This window comes from Doryrhamphus excisus, linkage group LG4 (genome assembly GCF_037039965.1).
Source record: "Doryrhamphus excisus strain RoL-2023G ecotype Guam linkage group LG4, RoL_Dexc_Guam_v1.1, whole genome shotgun sequence".
NCBI lineage: Eukaryota > Metazoa > Chordata > Actinopteri > Syngnathiformes > Syngnathidae > Doryrhamphus > Doryrhamphus excisus.
Window position 1 is genome coordinate 19,866,836 of NC_136360.1, and position 23,461 is coordinate 19,890,296.

The 23,461-nt window shown below is 41.3% G+C and overlaps 1 protein-coding gene across 1 annotated transcript; it reads right to left on the bottom strand.

Annotated features, from left to right (window-relative positions):
- Positions 1-1,745: 1,745 nt before the first annotated feature.
- ndnf (neuron-derived neurotrophic factor) lies at positions 1,746-16,146 on the bottom strand. Its single transcript, XM_058073242.2, has 4 exons — positions 15,991-16,146; positions 7,468-7,671; positions 5,910-6,034; positions 1,746-3,982 (listed from the first exon to the last, which is right to left on the bottom strand). Exons 2-4 carry the CDS (start codon positions 7,668-7,670, stop codon positions 2,589-2,591), a joined length of 1,722 nt encoding a protein of 573 aa, XP_057929225.2. The 5' UTR covers position 7,671; positions 15,991-16,146; the 3' UTR covers positions 1,746-2,588.
- Positions 16,147-23,461: the final 7,315 nt, after the last annotated feature.

The following is a 23,461-nucleotide window of genomic DNA, read 5'->3' on the forward strand; positions in this document are numbered from 1 at the left end:
GACTATTTGGAATATTTTCACGTTATTCTTTGGATTTTTCAGTCATCTTTTTTAGTTTACTTGTTCAATTCTATTTTTAGAATGCGCTGTGGGACAATAAAAAAACAGCCGTGGGGCACACTTTGGACACCCCTGTCCTGCACGCAGGGTGAGGGCCCCCCCAGCTTCATTTGTAGCCCTATCCCAGCGTCACACTGCCGGGGCCGAGCCATGAGTGGGACCTCCTCCACGAGATTCCAGGCCAGCAGGAGTTAATGAAAGCCAGGTGGGGCTGATTGGCAGCAGCGAGGCGTGCCGGTGAATGAATGAAAGGGAGTTGGGCTTTTTCTTTGGTATCCACCTGAGACGACTCCTAATTGGAGGGTCTGGCTTTTCTCTTTGTGACGGTTCTGCAGGAAGTGCAGGTGGACCAGTCCTCTCCAATTTGGTGGCTGTGGCTGTCATGAAACGCACACGAGTTGGATGTGAAATATAAACAATACTCTTATGGTCATGGTTTTCCTCATCATATCCCCAAGCATGCTGTAAGGCAGGAGTCCACAACCATCAGGCAACCCACTCACACAGTGTTACATTCACTTGTCATCAACAATGGACATCACTTGTCCATTGTTTTGTATGTGGTGGAGATGGTCATCCATACGTGTTCCACAGCAGATTAAGACGCAAGAGTGGCAGCCGTTGTCAACACATCCACAGCGTGGAGTGATATGACGGAGGAAAGTAAGGGGAGGTCTGACTTTTTTCTAAGGAGCATTTTTGTGATGCAAATGTATGACTCTTGTCAATGCATATTGTTTTAGAACTCTTTACACAAGTGCCCAAGCAACGTTTCTCATCACCGAAATCGGTTCAGAAGAAGACTCAAGGGACCAAGATGGGGTGTAAGTCGCTGTTGATACACTATACTGCTGATGGGGATGTCATACAAGTTTGTGTCAAAACAGCCAAACTATCCCTTTAAGATGAGTCAAATCAACCCATGTAGGTGTTCAATCCTGTGGAATTATGCTGATTATAGAAGCTGCAGCGATCAGTGATGGTTTCATTTCATAACACATCTTATACGTGGAAAAGATCCGTGTTGACAATTTAGCAACATTGTCGATATCTTTAGTGAGATGGGGTGCACATTAAAAGTGAATGTCAGGAAGTATCCGCCATGTGGCACCTACGTATGACTGAGTATAAATACCGCTGTGCTGGTTTCATGCTGGTCTAAAAGCTGCTTCAACCCCCTTCTTGGGTGCAGACGGACAGTCCCAAGAAGGTTTGGACACACCACTCCGTTGCCTGGCAAAGACTTGCCTACTAAAATGATTTTCCTGGTTATATTATTAATTCTGGTGAAATTAGGACTTTTTCCATTGTTACAAAAACAACTTTTTTCTTAATATTTTGACTTTATTTTCGTCAAATTACAGCAGATTTTTCAATTTTTCAATTTTTTATTTTCAACTTCATTCATCTCGGAATTATGACTTTATTCCCATATTTTTAGTTTTGTAACATTTTGACTTTTTCCTCAATGTAATGCTCCAAAAATTACAACTTTTTTGTTTTTCACATTACGCATTCAAATTTCCTTGATATTCTTCAAATCTTTTTTCATATTTTTCTCCTTAGATTACAACTTTTTTCTCTTAATATTTATTTAGATTTTATTGTCTGAAAATTATAGCTGTTTGTTCCAACTATTTCAACTTTAAATTTTTACAATTTTCTATATGTAATCAATCATGCTTATTACTGTAATATTTTGAATGTCTTCTTGTAACATTATAACTTTTCTCCCAACCTCATTTCCCTCAAATTACCCCTTTATTCTTTGTTTTGTCATATTACAAATTAAAAAAATATGTATGTTTTTTCCTTATAATGTTATTCTTGCAAAATTTCCTCGTTAGAATCCAACATTTTTCTCTTAAAATTTGACATATTTCTGGTAAAATGTGTTTTTCTGTTTAGAATGTGACATAACCCGATTCAATAACAGCGGTAGGCTGCAAATGGCCCCCAGGCCGCAATATGGACACCCTGCCTTACCTGCTCATAAAGACATCCAGTGTTTGTGTTCCAACATCATGAAAAAGTTTCTTTTAATATGTCAGCTTTCATTGTGCTTGACGTAAAGAAGACGACACCCGAGGTGACAGAGGGATTACTTCTTCTATATTTAGTGTTTATGTACATGAATACTGCCAGGACAACTGTACATGCGACACACACACACACGCACTCACACTCACACACACACAAACACACATTGATACAGTGATAATAATTCTGTTACACAAGGGAATGTCACGATAACACTGGATCAAGAGAGAAGCGGTATAAAATAATTTAAAGGACAGGTGTGGAATACGCAGCGACGGATCTATACACGCTAGCGACGCTCGGTCTCCCGGTTGCGACGTCATGCAGCAACGCAGCAGATGAAGACGCCAGGAAGTGTAAACATAAATATACAGGCGGACATCTCTAGCGACAGTCCCGTGAGCCGTCTCCTTACTTCTTCCAGAGTTAAATAAACTTATTTCTTATAGATATCTTTTTTCCAATAGATTTCCTCTGTGCGCAGTCACTTAACAGTACTTCCTGGTTTTCACCAGTTTGCTCTGGTATTTGACCGAGTGGCCGCTGTGCGCCACTACATAAACGTCCAGCAGGTAGGTCTTGCCGGGCTCCAGCCCCCCCACTGTCTCTGTGGTCACAGCTTTCTGCAGGTTGGGGCTGTGGAAGTACTTGCACACGACCTTCTCCGTCTTGCGGCGGGTCTCGGGCCCGGCGCAGCGGTTCTGCTCCCGCCGCCGCTGCTCCTCGCCGTAGTCGTCAGCCACCTCCCTGCGGTAGACACAGTACTTGTTGCGGTCTTGCGTGCCCAGCCAGGCCACAGTGACGGAGGAGCAGGTGCGCAACTTGTCAAAGGCCTTGATGCGCGTGTCCTCCGGCAGGGAAGGGAAGGGCTGCTTGCTGCCGGCCCGCGTGGTGGCCAGGACCTTCAGGGTGGAGGCGCCCTTGCGACTGCCGCGCAGACGGATCAAATACTTGGCCTTGGGCTTTCCTCGCAGCTGGAACTGCCGCACGCCTTCCACGTTCTGGGAGAGCAGCAGCTTGCCGTCGCGTCTCACCTGCACCTGCACGCCGTCCAGGCAGGCGTGCACAAACAGCGTCACCCTCTGGTGCGAGGACACGGGGGCGAAGCGCAGGAACTTGCTGCCTTTCCTTTTGATGAAGACATCGGATACTTTGCCGTCCTTCAGCTCCGCCGTCTTCTGGCGGGCTTCTTCTTTGGTGCGGGCGAAGGTGCCCACGTACGCGGTGCTGGTGTTGGTGGCGGAATTGATGGCAAAGACATCAAAGTAGTACTGGGTGTCCGGTTTCAGCTCCGACACGGTGAAAATGTTCTTGTTGCCGATGCACACCTTCTGGATGTCCAACGCTTTGGGCTTGACGGCATACACCCGTGATATCTTGTTGCTGGCGAGGCCTCGGTCCTTGCCCGTGCCGTCGGGTGGGACAAAGCCAAAGCGGACAAAGTCAAACGGGCTAAAGTCTCTGCCAGGCTTGGGCGCCAGCATGAAGGCGTCGTCGGCGTTCAGCTTGGCCTCGGCGGCGCACATGCTCTTGAAGTTGTGCTCCTTGTTGATCACCATGCAGTACAGGACGGGCTGGCCCATCAGGAAGCCGGTGGGCGTGGGCTTCCAGGCCAGGGTGACGGTGGTGCGGCCTAGCGAGGTGACGTCCACGCGGGGGTCGTAGGGCAGCTCCGGGTAGGGCTGGTCCGACTCTGGTGTGGTGCTGGCGTACACTTTGAAGTTGCTGTCCTTCTCTGTGGACAACAACTCCAGTTGGTAGAGGCCGGACGGCGTGCTGGTGGCCACATAGGACTCCACGTCGTTGCCCTTGTAGCTGAAGAGCTCCGTCCCCTCGTCCACCGTCACCTGCTGCTTCTGTTGGTCCAACGGCTCAGGCTCGCCTGCAAGCACAAGCACATCTCATCAGCGCCATCAACCCCTCTTGTACCAGATGCGATCCTAAAAGACATCTTTTATTACAGGCTGTCATCGCGAGAGACAAAGACTTTCCAGTAAAGAAAAGGTGTCGACGCAGCGAGGTCACCGGGACGGCTCACGGACAATTAGCCGCAAACATGTCAGCCGTGTTTGCAGTGCAAACATTCCCCGAAAAGATCACAGCCCAGCGTTTGCTTGGCTTCTTCAGGAGAGCGGCGCTACAAAGAAGCGCCTTGTGGCTTGGGCTCCAGCAAGAAAACATAATATTATCCTGGAGCCTTCTTGGCAGCGTGCTGAAAAATAGCAACGCTCAAACATCCTCTGCCGGCAGAGCCTCCGCTTCCAAATGTCTTGCTTGGCTTAGAAGGACACTCTCGCTTTGATGGGTTAGGTTCAGGTTTAGGGTTTAGTTTGAATCCTCTGCTTCAGAAATACGGCCCACGGTTCTTTTCTAATTGGCCTACGGCATATTCTTCAAAAAAAAATTTTTTTAAATGGAGAAAAATAAAAATGGATTTTATAAGAATAACATCATGATATTGTTAGGAAAAATCCTTTTAGTAGCATAAACTTCATATGCTAAACCAACAACACAAAACAACAACTACGCTAAAAAATAGGTTGGGGAAAGGTTATAAAGTCAAAATATTTTGGTAATGAAGTCATAATTGCTAGAAGGAAATTTACAATAAAAACTTTAAAATTGTTGGGGGAAAAACAGCTGGAATTTTACGATAATAATGTCAAATTTGTTTTTTTTAAAGTGCCTCTAATGAGGAAACTTCGCAATTTCATAAGCATAAACGCATATTATGAGGAAAAATCTTTTTCAAATATGGAAGAGAATTTCATTTAAAAAGTTGAACAAAACAAATAGTAGGGAAAATAAAACAAATAAAAAACAGCCGTAACTTTATGAGAATATAGTGAAAATATATTGGAAAAAAGTTGTATTCTGGTGAGGGAAAAAAAAAATCACAATTTTATGAGAATAAACTTGTAAAAATAATATTAGTAGCACAGAGTTGCAACATTTAAATAATTATTTTTTTTAAATAGAATGAAGTTACACTGGGGAAAAGTTATATTATTATGACAATAACGTCAAAATTATATGGAAACAAAGTCATAATAATAATAAAAAACAAGAAAATTTGACTTAAAAAGTTTAAATACCTGAATTTGTCTTTAAAGAGCCAAAAAGTGTGAATTAGATTATATTAATTTATATAATATTAATAAAATATTAATAATAAGATACCAACAAAATGTAATTAGTCCCATAATTCATGACCTGATTCAGTCCAACCAAAATCTTTTGGAAAGCCTATTTTTTGGTCTTTAGTTCAGAAAAATCCATTATCATGTGTTAGCGGCCCCTTAAGGAAGGCAAAGTAGACCAAAAGTTCCACTTCCCAACCACAGCCAATTGCTGATAACATCATAGACGAGCGACGGAGATGACTTCCTGCTTCCTGCCTCTTTCCATGTGTTAGCGAGCTAACAGGATGCTAACAAGGAAGGAGGGTTTGTGATGAAAATACAGACGGACTCGCACACTGTATTAAGAACACTACAACACGTGCACCATGTCAAACACTAACCAGAAAATGGACGAAAAATGAGGCAACATTTGGCCGTACCTTTTCCACGTTAACCGAAAAACATGCTATGTCTTTGAACGCTAACCAAGGTTCTGCTGTATTTGTGGGAGTGAGCGTTGGATGTGACATATATTCTCTCTATATTTTTTTTTCTTGATAACTTTATTTATAATTTGACATTTTTAAATTAAAAAACTTGAGTGTATTGTGTCATGCTCTCATGACTGCGAATGATCGTCCGGCAAAGATGCAGAAAGAGGAAAAACAGCATGGCAGGACGTCCTACCTGAAGCTTCTCCACTGGCTTCTTCGGGAAGCTCCTGAAGCGTCAGCTTCCACTCCAGAGGAGCGTCGCACGGCGTCACCGTGACCGACAGAGGCGTGTTGTCTTCTTCCACTACAAAGTAGTACCTGAGAGAATAGCAATATTAGCTACTTGTATTGATGTTGGATGGCATGGATGACATCATGAGCTGATACTGCAGGTAAAAATGTATACTAAATCATAATAAGTCTGGAAGATGGCATTGGACATATTTCAGCTTTTTCACCTTGTGCACGTGACAAAGCTTGAACTATACTTCTTGGCATATCTACTTTACAACTACAGCTACTTTATCTTTCATTTTCACACTTTGTGACCCTCGCTGCAAAATATTTGGACACTCCCACTACAATATTGTCTTGTGATTAGCTGGAATCCGTTGTGTGCCCTCCCTCTCGTTCGAAGGCAGCTGGGGTAGACTCAATGTAATGCAGCAGTACCTTGGTTAATGTCCGCCCCAGTTTGCACGTTTTTCAGTTAACAAGCTAAATTTCCACAAAAACTTTGCCTTAGCTTGCATTCACCTGCTTAAGTGTCCAAAAGAATTTGTTTACGTCGTCATCTTGGGTCACATGCCCAAGACAAGATCTTACAATACCTGCACGTGATCGTGCAATGCATTGTGGTGGCCGGGCGCCATTTTAGGTTGTCCATTTTAGACACACAATGTAACACATGGACGCGTTGAGGGTGACACTCTGTGTTTTTGCCCGTCTCAGTTGACATCCATAATGCTCATTTCTGCTTCCAACCACAACTCTTAAGCATTCTAGCTTACTAGCATGACTAGACGTCATTGTTGTTGTTTTTTTCCATTTCTATATTCATCATACAGTTTTGGGGCATTTTTGCTGAACTTTCAAGACCCACAGAATATTGACTTTTAGGACTACAGAAACACTGAAACTATATAAAGGAACTTTAGACTTTCATATTTCATGAGAACAAAAAGTTTGTTTCTAGCCTTTTGGGGTCTTTAGAATTCGTCAGTAGAACATGGCATGGTCTCAGCGAAAACACCAGATTTTCAACCCTAAACTGAAAATGAGCTTTTTCTGAGGAGAAGCAAATTCACGCAGAACGGTGACTGACATGCATATTTTTTGTTTTGGTGACACCTCAAACATCTGAACAGTTGTTGGTTCTGCTTTCCAACAAAACCTGTCAAAATTGATATTAATGTTTAGTTGCCCATTCATTTGTCATTTGTATGACAAATGCATCATTTTCTGCATGTCAAACTATAACGAATGTCTATAAATGTGTTTTGTGTTGACATTTTGGAATGTCTGGAACAGATGAATTGGATTTACATTGTTTGATATGAGCCCCTTTTGGTTTGAGTCTGACCTTCTGGAACGGATTAATGACATTAACCAAAGCGCCACTGTATTTGTTCTTGTTATCCTGCATATGAAAAAATAAATGAATACAAAATTTCAGATGAATCATAACCTGAGGACATTTGGTAGTCATTGGACAGCAATGGAAAACGCAGTGGAGTGTATGGATGGCTTACCTTTTGGGCGTGTCCCTGAAGAGGTAGCCGCTGATCTCGGCTCCATCGGGAATGACGGACGAGTCGTGGAACCGCGACTTGTCTCGGATCTGCATCTGGAAAAGTCCTTCATCTCGCGTGGGAAGCTTTTGTGGCATAGCTTCCTGTAGAAACACCAGCAGCAGCAGCAGGAAGCCCCTCCTCCAACCTTGATACTGCCTCATCCTGCCAAGTACACAAAGTATTCAAGTATTTATCACTTGTACTGCATTTTCCCACTAAGCTATCCGACATGGCATGTCAGCAGTCAGGTCTATTAAACTAAGCCTGTCCTATCTAGTCTTTGAGTATGAACTGCTAAAGCTCTAGTCTGACAAGGGCAGTCTGATCTAGTCCGCTCAAGAGACTAGAACTGTCCATCAAGATCGGACAGCTTTAGGATAGGTTTAGTTGAACCAGAGACTAAAGCTGTCCTATCTCGTCTTTTCCCGAGACTAGATCTGTAGTCAGACCAGAGCTTCACCAGTTCATACCCAAAGATGAAGCTGCAGTCCGACTACAGACATAGGACAGCTCTAGTCTTCCTAAAACTGTCCTACCGACAGCTGTCTTTCACATGAACATATGAAGCTTGCTTGAATAAAAGGTAAAGACAACCTAAACATTCCAAATACTAGATAGGACAGCTGCAGGTTCTATTCTGACTAAACCTGACAGCGACCACTGCTGTCCTATCTAGTCTTTAAGCATGAACCAATGAAGTCTGCTCAGATGAGGGGCAACTTGAGCTGTCCTATCTAGTCTTTCAGCATGAATCGATAAAGTCTGCTCAGATAAGAAGCAACTACAGCTGTCCTATCTAGTCTTTCAGCATGAACCAATGAAGCCTGTTTGTATGAGAGATGACCACAGCTGTCCTATCTAGTCTTTAGCAGAAGCTCACCAACATTTTCGAAACCAACCTGAGTTGTGATGCATTCAATGCCCTGAGTGTAGAATATGAAAATTCTCTGCTGGTTGTAGTGAATTTGCCAAAAGATTTCCTTGAACCAACATCTGAAGTGAGTTTGCTGTAGTTGACGTTTATTCATTGTAAGCTTATAAGAAGGTCTTTCAGGAGGAAAAAAGTCTTCCTGGTGAGCATATGAGCCTGATCGCTTGTGTTTGCCATGACGTGAGAAGAAAGCGTGTGTGAAGTTGCTCTCCTTTGATGAACTTAATGAAGATGTGAAACGTGTGTGATGGCTCACACTTTTTAATCGTGGCGTGAGAGACAAAAGGTCTGAGCCATCGCTCCGGGCGGATGGAGGGATTAAATTGAAAATGTGGATTTTGCTGGAGGCTCATAAAGCGCTTATACCCCCCCAAAAAAAAAATTCCCCAAAAATGTGTGCATTTGAACTTTTATTGGCGCACAGACGGACACGAGGTGCGGCAGAGAATATCCTCTCACGTATCTGCCGCCCATGGATTGGTCGCCATTGATTGCAGCTGATGGGAAGCTTAAATCCCTACTGATTTCATCATCGTAATGGCGGCAGATTAGCTGGATGCTTTACTGCCATTTACTGCAAGTTGCCCTTCAAATGACCCCTGATACCAGCGACTCCTCCCCTTCATCGCATTATCACACCTCCTCTGAACTCAACAACACACACACTGACACAGGCATGTACAAAGTGCAGCCCACGACCTGTGATATATTTTAACATTTATCATTCATGTAATTTTACAATAAATATTCAAATATTCGTTCAAATATGAAGAGAAAAATATGTAATTTCACAAGAATGATGAGTAAAAATAATCCCAGTTTAGTTGAATGAAGTTGGAATCTTAAAGAAAGACGTAATTTTTTATCAAAAAAACAAACAATAAAGAAAGTTGTCATTTTAGTCGCAAAGAGTTGAAATATGAACTCATTCCCTCCCAAAGATGTATTGATAGTCTTTTATGTTTTACACAATAAAAGATCATATCTGGTGCAGTTTTAAGATGTAAAAACGGCCACAAGGTGGCAGAAGTGCATTTCAGAAACACTTGGCATGCAGCTCTCCCATGTAAAAGAGGCTCCGCAACCAGGAAGTGAAAATGCATGCAGCCGTGTAGCGTGCAGGAGGTCACGCATTGAAGGGAAACTTTAAGGCCTGCACATGCGTACATATATTTACACAGTAAAATAGTACACGTCAATAGTTCATGCTGTTAGAGGTGGCATAGTTTTAATATTTTGCCTAAATATATATGGCTACATTTGTGTCAAAGTGAAAGTTGTCCTGTATTTCTCCTTATTTTGTTGAGAACTGATATAAGGGGAAAAGGGTGCAATTTTATGGGAATAAACTTATTTATTAATATTTTGAGGAAAAATAATATCATTTTCATAGCAACTGAAATATGAAGAAGAACAAGAAAAAATGTAAAAGTTTATTTCATATTTAAAAGTTTTAATATTATGAAAAATAAACAAAAACAAAATAAAGTTATTAAATTAATAAATTGGGTTAAAAGTTATATGATTATGGGAATAAAGTCCAAAATATGATCTCATAATCACCACAGTCATAATAACACAAGAAGAAAGTTGAAATAGTGGGGAAAATGTGCAATTTTATGAGAATAAACCCGTAGTATTATTAGGAAAAATAATGTCATTTTAGTAGCATAGCGTTGATATATTAAAGAAATAATGTTCCATTTTAAAAAGTCCTAATATTATGAGAGAGAAATCAGAACAAACCATTCCCACTCAAATGAACGCTCAGAGAGAAGGAAGAAAGCTGTCATGTGCACACCAGGCCACTAGTTGGCGACACTACGCTTTCCTACACACCTGCGGAGAAATGTCGAGTTCATCCATAAATGTCCCACGTTGACGTCGCCAAGCATTCCAGTTGAACGTCAGGACAAAAAAAATGACCAACGGCCTTGACTCGTGTGTTTTAGCTTTAGCATTAGCGATACGTCACGGTTGGTAACCACTTGATCATTTAAACACAAGCAGAGAACGATGCTATGACGCTATGAACAATGCAACAGCTGGATTAGAAACATGGAGTTCGTCCCTTCTTACCGCTTCAGCCGCTCTTCTGGACTTTTCTATCCTACTGTTGGACTTTCATGTTGTTTCTGGGATGAAGCATTGTAGCTCTACAGGGATTATGTTAGCGGAGTATTTCACCGTACCATGAACGACTTTAGGAAACTTGAATATAAAACAATCTTATAATACGTTTTAGAAATATTTTATGATGATATTTTATGATTTTACTGTATATTGCGTTTTAGGACTGGTACCTATTTTTATTACCAGAAATAATAATCTTTAGCAATTTATAGATAAATATATATGATTACATATTCGGAAATGGTATGAATGTATTTACTTTTATTCATTATTAATATTTATTTATTATAATAATTTATTTATTCATCTTAAATGTAATTCTTTGATAAAACAAAAAAGCAACAAAATATAAAATATTTGTTCTTTTTTTAATGTACATGATTTGATATTTTGTTTTACAACAAAATACAAAACTTTTTTCTAAATGTACAAAAATGTACCTGATTTCATATTTTGTTAGAAATATTCAATGTTATTATTTTTATGAAACACAAAAAATAGAAAATATCAAATAAATGTCTAAAAATATACAAGCTTTTATATTTTCTTGAGAAATGTACGTATCATATGACATAATTTTCCGAAAACATTGAAAGCACCAAAATACAAAATAATTAGGGATGTTCGATATTGGCTTTTTTTGCCAAAAAACGATATGTGGATATTGTCCACTGTCAAAGCTTGTCCCACTGCACTTGACAAGCGTGTCCTTGGGAACAAAAGACGTGTCTTTTAATACCGGTGAGCTTTTTAACATCAGCACGTGGACCACCTCAGCCATGACCCTCCCCATGGAAACCACCGCCCCCCCACCTCACCCCACACCCATGCACGTGATTGGTTACTTGTGTCTGCTGACACTTTCACCTCCAGCGTCTTTGTCACATCCGTGCCTTCATGTGTCTCACATGTGCCTGCAATGATGTCATCGCAAGACCAAGCAATCCCCTACACCCCCTCCCACCCCACATATGCGTACATATACAGGATATACATGAGTATAATCATACATACTGCATATATATATACTGTATATATATATATACACATGCTGTACACAGCCTCCCTCTTTAAAAGTAGCAACATCTGGAAAGTATTGATGGAAGTTTTGATGACGTGAAAGATGAGTGTATGATCGTAGTTTGATGGGGCCGGGAGGTCAACTTATTGGTGCGCTTTACGCTGACAAAGGCGTACTGTAGTAGTATTTTGTGTAGTATTTGCCTATCACAACAACACCCATGTCTATACAGAAAACGACCATTTTAGAGACCAAAACCCAAGAACATGCAAGTGGAACATGCAACTGCAAAGTTGGAAAAACTAAACCCTTGTCGTCCGCCTGTCTATTACAACAACGTGACATACAAAAGTGTCTATGAAGAAAGCAGCCATTTTCAAGTCAATTTGTCATTTTTCTTCGACAACACACAAAGTCAAAATTGAGTTTGTCTGTCTATGACAACGAGTGGTTAGTGCACCGGCCTCACAGCTAGGAGACCAGGGTTCAATTCCACCCTCGGCCATCTCTGTGTGGAGTTTGCATGTTCTCCCCGTGCATGCGTGGGTTTTCTACGGGTACTCCGGTTTCCTCCCACATTCCAAAAACATGCTAGGTTAATTGACACTCCAAATTGTCCATAGGTATGAATGTGAGTGTGAATGGTTGTTTGTCTATATGTGCCCTGTGATTGGCTGGCCACCAGTCCAGGGTGTATCCCGCCTCTTGACCGAAGTCAGCTGGGATAGGCTCCTGCACCCCCGCGACATTCATGAGGATAAGCGGTAAAAAATGAATGAATGAATTTCTATGACAACAACACACACAAAAATGTTGAAAAAGGATGTGGCCATTTGGTGTCTCCCAGACAAGTGAGCATCTTTTACAGTCAAAACCCTAAACACATACAAGCATCCACCCACAAAGCTGTAAAAGATTAACCTCAGATGGTACGTATTGTCATATCTGCCCATCACACCAACACACACAAAAATGTCGAAAGAGAAAGTGACCATTTTGCAAACAATTTGTAATTTTTGTTAGCGAAGATACTGGAAACAAAGTTTGAAAAACTAAACCTTTGTCTTTTTCAACAACGTGCACAAAAATGTTGATAATGGAAGTGGCCAACATTTTTCCAAATCAAAACCCTAAAAACATGCAAGCATCCACTCAGAAAGTGTGAAAAATTCAACCAAAAATGTCAACAAACTGTAGTATTTGGGATCACACATTGTTGGTATGATGTCTAAAGAGGCAGTGGCCATTTTGCTGAAATTAGCTTATCTTCTAGTCATTTTCTCATAATTTACAAAAAAGATGTTGGACGTTTACGTTTACAAGAATGTAGAAAAATAAACGTTGTACATTTTTCACGTTTGATGGTGTCGTGCGTGTCAGAAGGAAAACAGCATCGTTTTTCTAGGAAGGACCTCGAAACACAAACCGATTAGCACGGGTTAGCATCATCTCTTGCCATAGCTGTCTCAGGCAATGCCTGTCGCATAAAGTTACGATTCTCGTGAAGTTACTAGTTTATATTCGTCATATTGTAACTTTTTCCTCATAAATTATTTACGTATTTATTCTCAAAATCTCAGATGATTTTAATACTTCATCGTAACAGGCATTGCCTGAGACAGCTATGAAAATGAGGGACTTATGAGACGTTTGGCCTTGGTCAAAAGGTAATATTACGACTTTTTCTCGTAAATTGATTACTTTTATTCTCGTAAATTTATTTTACATTTGACTTTGTCGTACTTTGTTGTACTTTGAGGACAATCAGCCATTTGCATTTGCTTGCTAGTTACCCTTCACAACACTCGCTAGCGCCAACCACCATTAAAAATTGTGGTAATTATCAATTTAGTTTATATTTAAATAGATTCATTGGTTACCATGACAGGCATCATTGCCCTAAGATGAAAAGACTGAAGGAGTCGGTGGGTATGTCTATGGCAACAAGACGCAGAAAAACGTACTGGTGCTTGAAAACAAACATTTCCCTCTAAAATATCAGTGACACTTTGCGCTTCACGGATGTAAGCCTCCAAAATAAAACCAATAAAGCCAACAAAGCACAATCACTGTTTTACTTTGAAATTGTGTTTTTCAGACAATGGAGTTCCGCCTGTTTGGTTGAATGTGTATTTTAGGAGTCCCGACATGCATGTGCCACTTGGCTGCGCCTCCTACAAGGTGCGCCCACGACAAACAATGAGCCACTCTGCAAAGGCGAGAGGAACGACTCTTAAGAGTTCAACAGGTTGTGTCTTCACAACCACTAGGGGGCATACACACATGCTAGCTCGGATTGTTATGATAAGCTAGCATGTCTCCATTCATTGCCGAGTTCGAAGCAGTTTTTCCCAACTCCAAAGTAGTCCCCACACTTTATTTTGACACTTCCCTTCCCTCCGGCTCCTTGTCAGCATGGATGAGCGTCCTGACCGCTGCCACATGGAGCTCATTAGCAGAATCAAAGTTGGATTTCCAGACAAATAAAGACGCATTTAGACATTTCACATCCGACAAGAAGTCTTGCTGTGACTGGCCAGACTTGAAGTCAGAGTGAAAGCGGATTAATGGCAGCCGTCATGAGCCAAGGACCTGGTCCTGAGCCAAACCAAAGCGGGTCTGGTGCTCTTGGACGGCCTGGCAGCTCATTCATGATTTGGTGGAGCTGCTGATCCAGGTTCCCGGCCTTTGCATTCCTCCACATCAACCTGACCCCTCGCCGCCCCGCGACGTCACTCGCAGAGCTCAGCGATCCTGGAGCATCAGAACCAGAAAGCACGATGAACCTGATGGAGCCCGGTTTCCTTCCCGTCTCTCTTGGAATGTCAGCTCACGTGAAAAAGGCGGGCCATTCAGAGACGGGGAGGGAGGAGTGATGTGTGGCCACTTATAGAAGACACTCCCCCCCCGTGGGACATTCGCCCCACCGTCCAAAGCCTTGTGGGAAAAGCGTCTGATCATCTCCGTTGCTGCCGCTCATCAGAACGTGATGAATGAGTCCAGCCTCCTGGGACTGAAACGTCAACATGAACGTCTTCAGGACCTTCCTGATACGTTCTCTCCAGTCGGCAGCCCGACTACGAACCTCGGTGGTTTTTCACCGGATTAATTTCTTTTTTTATTGTTTTATGATATGATACAGATATTACACTAGCTTTTATTGATGGAGAATTTACTGCTCTGCCATGAATTTGCGATGGTTTGACTTCCTTTTAGGCAAGCCTTGCTCAGGAGTTGATGGGAAGATTACCATTCTTGCCTTGCAGTTCTCAGGCAGACACTAAAGACGTCCAAATGTCGTATTTGTTGAAGTATTTCTTGATTATGCACAAAATTGTCTAAAATGTCCAAACTTGATTCCCACTGCTCTTTTTTAAGACAATTGGTGTTCGTCACGACACTAAAACCATGCAAGCTGAAGCAACCCCAGACAGCAAGAAACGAACGTATGCCCTGCCATTGGCTGGCCACCAGTCCAGGGTGGACCCCGCCTCTCGCCCAAGTCAGCTGGGATAGGCTCCAGCACCCCCGCCAAGATCGTGAGGATCAGCGGTAGAAAATGGATGGATGGATGGATGGATGGAAGTGGCCATTTAGCTTTCAACTTCAGACAACGTATCATTTTTTGACCAAGAAAGACTCAAATCACAAAAAGTAGAGCGGTAGTAGCGTTTGTAGTGTATCCATCTGTGGTCTATCCATCTATGGATGCTGTGAATGTAGAGGATGCCCTGCGGGGTGCAGTGTGGTGGTTTACATCTTCTCTTGAAGAAAGCAATGAATGAAATAAAGGTTATTTTTGTCTGCCAAGTGTACTGAAGGCCCGTAAGAGCAGCAAGAGCAGCAAAAGCAGTAGCCTGACTGAATTCTTGGACTTCTTGGGAGTTTTCATATGCAAATGACGGTTTAGTTACGGTATGCTTCCCATTTGAAGACTTTTTTGTGTGTTGATGATTCATTGTGGTTTGAGTCGACTGCTAAACGAACTTTTATTCCCCCCCTTCCCTCCGACCCCCATCCCAGCCAGCCTCCATGCCTTCCTTGCATGCATTAGGAGCTACAAATGTTTCACTCACGTCATCAAAAGGTTTTGTCATCTTTGCAGGTGCGTAAAAAGCAGCACTGCACAAAACAACAACAACAACAAGTCCATCTTTTCTTTGGTGATGCATTCACTGACCGCAACGCTGCCTTCGAGTTGAGTCTTGAATGAAATGTCTTTGAAAGTTTGGAGCATCCAAGAAGGGGCAAAACACGCACACAAACACTCTTTGAACTTGTCCGGGAGATGTTTCCAAAGACGTGACGCCACAAAAATGTCCATAAAAGACATTAAGAGACTTAATGTCTCGCTAGAAAGACACCGGTAGTTTTCGGCAGAAAGACAAAGTCTTACCTTGGAAAGAGAGACTTGTTGTTGCTCTGTGATCAATCGTCTTCTTCTTCTGCGCTTAAAGTGAAGAAAAAGTAGCGTCCCAAGTGTCCGCTCAGTACTCCTCGCACTCCGGTCGCCTCCAAGCTTCTGCCTCGCTTTTTGGCTTGCAGCTTCAACTGCTCGCTAGCGTGCACGAGTGCGTGTGCGCGCGCGCGTTGTGTGTGCGCGGGTATCCCGTTGGCTTGGCAGCACATGTGTCCCTCCCCTGCCCTGCTTCTGCACTGGATTGGATTGGGAGGGGGACACACACGGGACAAACCCACCCCTGAAAGACACACAAAAAGTTGCGTTAGCGTGCGAAAGTCTTGCAATGCAGGCATCAAACATCAACAAGCCAAAACAACTTTGTGCTCTGCATTAACTGCACGTGATGACGGGCACACTCGATTGGCACGAGCAGCTTTCACCTCTGCACCTCACACACGTGATGACGCAGACACACCTATTTCTTTTTCCTGTTTATTTTGCATGAAGTGGGATTCTTCGATCATAAATGTTGTCTTTTGGTACTTCGATCATAGAAAACCTGTTTAACACCTTCTAAATGGGCTCTTTAAACATGAGTGAAGCCCTGTAGACATGAAATAACAGCCCTATAGTCACCTTTACACTCCTATTACCCAATATAGTAGACGTAACAACAGAAAATGAAAAATGTAAGACATATAAATCTTTACGACCTTGTAAATGCACTTTTTAACAATATTAGAGCACCCTAAACATGAAATAACACCCCTACAGTCACCCTTATGCTCCTATTATGCAATATAGTAGACATAACCAAACATAAAACATACGAGACACAGCAATTTTTACGACTTTCTGAATAATTTCAAAAAGTGGAGCCCCGCAGACGTGAAATAACACCCCTATAGTCACCTTTACTCTCCTATTACACAATATTGTAGACATGAACTAAGAAAATAAGATATATAGTAATCCTCTTTACAACCTCCTAAATTCACTTTTTAACATGACTAGAGTCCTCTAGGGATAAAATAACACCCCTATAGTCACCTTTACACTTCTATTACGCAATATAGTAGACATGAACAAAGAAAATAAGATATATATAGTAATCCTCTTTACAACCTACTAAATTCACTTTTTAACACGAGTAGAGTCCTGTAGGGATGAAATAGCACCCCTTTTGTCACCTTTACACTCCTATTACGCAATATAGTAGACATGAACAAAGAAAATAAGATATATATAGTAATCCTCTTTACAACCTCCTAAATTCACTTTTTAACATGAGTAGAGCCCCGTGGGGATGAAATAACACCCCTAGTATAGTCACCTGTACATGCCTATTACAAAATATAGTAGGCGTAACAACAGAAAATAAAACATATGCCATACAAATCCTCTTTACAACCTTCTAAATGTGCTTTTTGACAATAGTGGAGCCCTGTAGATATAAAATAACAACCCTATAGTCACCTTTACCTGCCTATTACCCAATTAAGTAGATGTAACAACAGAAAATAAAACCTCGAAGGCATGGGAATCTTCTTTACAACCTTCTAAAACCACTTTTAGAAGCACTAACAATATTAGAGTCCTGTACACATGAAATAACACCCCTATAGTCGGCTTTACAAACCTATTACACATTATGTAAAATGAAACATTACATAATAATCCTCTTTAAGGCCTTCTAAATGCGCTTTTTAACAATATTAGAGCCCGACCGAGGTGAAATAACAGCCCTATAGTCACCTTTACTCTCCTATTACCCAATATAGTAGACATGATAATGGAAAAAAATACAGGTTGGCATTGTAACGGGAGCAGAGAGGAGAGCAACCCCAACCCTGCTGTCTGATTAATGTAACATGACTGACACCTAATGACCAGTGTAGAATACTACACATCATTACAACAGCGTTGAATGTGTCTTCTGTCTCATTCAGTGTTTGTATTTTACTCATTATTATTATTATTGGAAGCGCCAAGTGACGAGGGACCAGTGTGTTGTTGGGAAGCGGTTACATAGCGTCCCTTTAAGGCCACCCTGAAGGTCAAATCAAGGTGAATAACGCCGTTGGATGACCATGAATGAACAGAAGAGCATGACATGAACATCTGTCATCATAAAACACCCCCTCACAGGGATGGACGTCCTGTCAGGAGAATAAAGTCAGGAAAATGAAGTTGTAATGTAGAAGGGTGACGTTGTCGTATTAGGAGAGTAAAGCTTATAAGTCATAAAGCTGTCTTTTTTACCCCAAGGACATATTTAATATGAAGTTGGGTTTGCCAGCACACTACGAGCGCCAAGTTGGCGCCTTTTGCGGAAAGAAATACTATGTGAATAAAAATCATAGGACTAAAGATGCATGGAATGAGGAGTAAAAGCACCGTGTTGTTAGAGTAAAATGACAGCGTTATAGAAATAGAAGATTAGCGTAGGCTATTTTGTGGGCCTGCAACACATTCTACAAATATCATTTACAAGAAAAGTAAAAAAAAAACAATAAAACAAAACAATAAAAATTGAAAAATCAGCAATAGTTTTCCAAGAATGAAGTCAAAATATATTAAGATGTTGTTTTTTTTAAAGCGGTATTTTATTTTATAATATTATGAAAATTAAAATAATGAATGAAGCTGTGGAAATTGATGTTGTGGAAAAGGTTATAATGTTTAGTCCAAAATTTACAAGAATAAAGTCATGATTACAAGAAGAACATTTACGACAGAAATGTTGAAAAAAATTTGTTTTAATTGTGATGACAAAATGTAATAAACTAATATTATGAGGAATAATGACTTGAAATATTTAAAAAAATGTGATGTAAAAAAGTAATATTATGAAAAACAAACATATTATGCTAAAAGGTTAGCATTGCGTTACAATAAAAAACAAAAAAACAATAAAAATTGAAAAATCAGCAATAGTTTTCCAAGAATGAAGTCAAAATATATTCAAGATGTTGTTTTTTTTGAAGTGGTATTTTATTTTATAATATTATGAAAATTAAAATAATGAATGAAGCTTTGGAAATTGATGTTGTGGAAAAGGTTATAATGTTTAGTCCAAAATTTACAAGAATAAAGTCATGATTACAAGAAGAACATTCACGACAGAAACGTTGAAAAAATGTTGTTTTAATTGTGATGACAAAATGTAATAAACTAATATTATGAGGAATAATGACTTGAAATATTAAAGAAAAATGTGATGGAAAAAAGTAATATTATGAAAAACAAATGCTAAAAGGTTAGCATTGCTTTACAAACTATGAAAGTTCATTTTCCACTATGCCTGGAGCGATAGAGAGACACTTTAAAGATGGCGAGAAAGAAGAGCTCAGCGGGTCTCCACGTTGTTGCCGATCATTTCCTAGGAAGGACGAGAGCCCAGGTAAGTCAACATTTGCACACAGATAAGACTCAGTTAAAGGGGGTGGGGTGGTCCAGACAATGTGGATTGATGGTTGATGCTGCTCTTCCTTCCACTTGACTTCCTGCTGGGAGTGCTGACTTGGAATTTGTAAGCAACTGCGTGCAGATGGCATCATTGTTTACGAGTGACAAATAACTGACTTTTAGGCCTTGAAAGCACTCATATATGCACAAAAACTTTCATTTGGAGCGATGAAGCAGCCTGGAAGTGATGGGAGGCACTGACAAAAAGTTGGTGCAATAGCGACACTTAGCGTATGCATGAGGAATGACACACAAATAATTTCATACAGTTTTCATGCAATTTCATGACATTGATTTGTCTAATACTTTACTAGCCTTTCACACAAAGTGTGTATTGTCAGTTGAAATGTTATTTTTGGTCTCCAAGGAAATCTGCTGGGTGGGAGTAACGGCACTATCGTCAAGGCCACGTTGATAAAGTACTTTCAAGTGCGGTCAAGTAAAGTGTCCTTCAGTGCCACATTAAAGCAGTGAACCAGAATTCCTCCTTCATCACCATTAATCATTTCAAGACCCGATCATGATGAATTCATGTCTGCGAGTCGGTTTCCTATCACAGCCATCCCTCCATACAGGATTCAATGTTCATAATTGGAATATTTTCATGGTTGGAGCATACAAAACCACTTTATATCTTTCTGAATGCGTTTTTAACATGAGAGCACTGCGGACATGAAATAACACCCCTATAGTCACATTTATACATTCATTGTTTACACCACTTTGCAACTCTTATGCTGCAGGGACTCCAGACAGCTAGTGAGCTAACAGTCCATCTTCTACCGCTACCGCTTCCCTCTCCCCGGCCACTTTGTCCAGCTCCTCCTGGCAGATCCCAAGACATTCCCAGGTCAATTGAGAGACATCATCTTTCCTATATGTCCTGGGTCTAACCAATTGAAATGTTGGAAGCCAAAAACGTACCACTTCCACACATGATGAGAGGAGAACTTTTTTTCACTAATCATGTTGGACACGCCATGGCTGACTTTGTGTGATTAGCGATCAATATTGTAATATCACTACATACATACTCATACACTTCATACTCTAAAATCCATTTTCAAATATGTCTGTGCTGTTGATATCAGCCTTAATTTTACGATCAGGTTGGAAATGAATTCATCACTACTGATTAGCCAGCTAGCGAGCAAACAAGTTATCATGCTACCGAACAAACCAGTTAGCCTTGAATTGATTTCTTCTAAAGTTTGCAAGACAAAAACTTCCACATTAAATAGGTGGACAACTTCAGGTCAGGTCAGACATGCCATGGCTGGCTTGTGTTAAAGGGGACCTATTATGTATTTTACGCTTTTCTGATAAATGTAGTTAGAATGTTGTATTCTGGTGTTAAACCATGCCAAAGTTTCAGATCATGAGATTAGCGCTTTTGGAAGTTAGCTCTGAAAAAAAGTTTAGTATGACTCAAAGGAGGTGTTTCAAAACTGTTCCTTTGTGATGTCACAGAGGAGCGAACTTCCTAATAACGTGGCTGTAGGCATCGATACACTTTCCGCCCTCCCCCCAGTTCTCCTTTTCTGTTTACGTTGTGAGCAATGGCTTGAAAGGGAACGCCATATTTGTTTACAATTCCTAAAGACACAAGTGGTCGGAGTTTCTGATTCCCGACCAGCAAAAGAAATGCATTTTCATCTGTCAAGGGCATTTCCCACTGGACTGTTTAGTGAACAAGTGCCACCATGCAGCTGGACTAGCCTACAAACCTGCTGAAGTCCTACGCCTTTCCAACGCTACTTGGTGGTGTGAGCAGTCAGCAGGGCCAGCAGTAAGTAACAAAAGTTATGTAGAATTAACTCTGCTGCATTAGTTTTTTCAATACTGGTTGTCCTAAAAAAAAACGTGTAATGGCAACATTAAATGTCACCGATGTCTAAAAAATACTAAAATGCTAAAGTTACTTACCATTGAGAGACATCTTGAGGTAACCACTTTTCTTGTGAAACTTGGGACTGTCCAGTTTGTACTTCTGGATCGGATTTGGGATCCAACACATTTGGCTGGAGGTGAAAAGTGGACATTTTAAAAAGATAATTGGTCGTTTGTTATCAACTATGCTATAAAGTTGGGTTTGCAGCTGGTGACACAAACCAGAAGTCCTAAGCATTAGTGAGTGTGACCAACCATAGCAGAGTGGGCGTGCCTGGAGGCGGGCCGTGGGTGGAATACATTAAAACAGACCGTTTTCGCAGGAAGCACAGAATCCAAAGAAATACAGCTGAATAGGTGCAGATTCTGAAAGAACTAGAACACTTTGTAAGTGGGTTATTGTGTGTAGCTGCTCTATAGGAATCCACAACTCAATACAAAGGGCTGAAAATTAGCATGTATATACATATATACATATACACACATATACATATAGAGCAACATATATATGACTTTGCAAGAGTGTGAAAAATGGAACAATAAATGATGAAGCTGGTGAGTACATCACAGCATGATGTATGATGAATGATATTTGTTGAATTTGCCACAGACCTATTTCAATCACAAACATTTCTTGACTGTTATGATGTCTTTGTAATATTTGACATCCTTTTTCAGTCATTTCATTTTTACGTGCTGTGAGAGTGACGTCCACCATGGGTGTGATTCCCTGTGGCGTCATCCTGGTCATGTCAACATTGAAGTGTCCATTTAGACAATATCACATTTTTATGTTGATATAATTATCAGACAAGCCTAGTAATAAGTCATAGTGATAGTAATCACTGTACAGTGCTTTGTGTTGAGATGCTATTTGTATAAATGCCATGTGATTATTGCTAATTCTATGCTAAAGATTTTTGTGAAATGGTTTGTTTTTTAAATTTTTGCTGTTTTTTTAATGATTATATTTTTACAAAAGGCCATGGGCCAATTAAAAAAACACCCTTGTTATGTGTTTTACTGCTGGAGGAAGCAGAGTGAGAAGAATGCTTGAAGAGTGCTACGTTTAAGGGAGAATGTTTGGGGAATATTTGAGCAAATGTGGCTCGTAATGAGCACCAGGAATTAATCTTTTGTTTTGTTTCTCTTGCTGGGCCGCTAACAAGGAGTTTCCAGGAGGGAGCCTGAAGGCGTCACCCCAAGGTTACCAGTGGGAGGGAAAGAACAGGGAGGGTGACGGGAAGCGAGTCTTTCACTCCAACGTGTGCCCACCTGGCCTTGGACAAACACCCTGTCAGCGTGCGGCAGTGAGGTGAGGCGCATGTGAGTGCGCTAGAAAGCAGCATTGTTGAGCGTGCATTAGGCACAAATCCAAACATTAAAGGAGCGGCCCATCCTTCTCCTCACGCACTCTCCGCTTTTGAGAGCGTCTTTTGGCTCCGCATGAGACGAGAAGACTGGAAGCCACAATTGGAACCAGACGTGAGTGGACAGGAGTGGAAAGCTCATGTCGTGTCAGCGTCTAACTTCCTGCCATTATCCAATAAGAGGGCAGTGTGTCAGCATCCTGCATCATCCCATTAGGAGGACGGAGGGATGGGATGGGAGCGCTGCCTCCCAATCCTCAGGGGGACGGAGGATGTAAACAAAGGGCAGCGTTTCCACTCAAACTGGAGTCTGTCCTCGGCATTTTGACTGAAACCTTAGAGCGCCGCCGCTCCGGGCCTGGAATGCTGAGTGTAAACACAGCCCATAGGAGGAAGACGAGGAGGCATGCTGTCTGTTTGTGAATTAGACAGGAAAGAAAGACGTTTATCAGGCCAACGTGTAGTTTGCCATCAGGGATGGACGGGGACACAAACTTGGATTGATGTACGTGCAAACACTCAAGCAACATCCCTCTATATCCTGGAAACTGTCGTGATCTCTTGATGGCAAAGGCAAAGAAGCTTTTGCCTTTTTAGAAGCCATTTCTGCTGAGGTTGGAAGCAGTAAGACAGTCATTTGAAACTTATTCTAACATCCATGGAACAAAAAAGTTTTTTTAAAAATATCACCAGCCCTGAGCTGGAGGATCCCATTGGCTATCCGTCAAGACATGGGA

Bases quoted from the DNA above. Each gene is read 5' to 3' on its own strand.
- ndnf (XM_058073242.2), bottom strand. From the start codon at position 7,670: ATGAGGCAGTATCAAGGTTGGAGGAGGGGCTTCCTGCTGCTGCTGCTG. The intron at 6,035-7,467 runs GTAAGCCATCCA...CTATTCTCTCAG, and splicing joins TTCAGGGACACGCCCAAAAG to GTACTACTTTGTAGTGGAAG. The intron at 3,983-5,909 runs GTAGGACGTCCT...TTGTGCTTGCAG, and splicing joins AGCCAGTGGAGAAGCTTCAG to GCGAGCCTGAGCCGTTGGAC.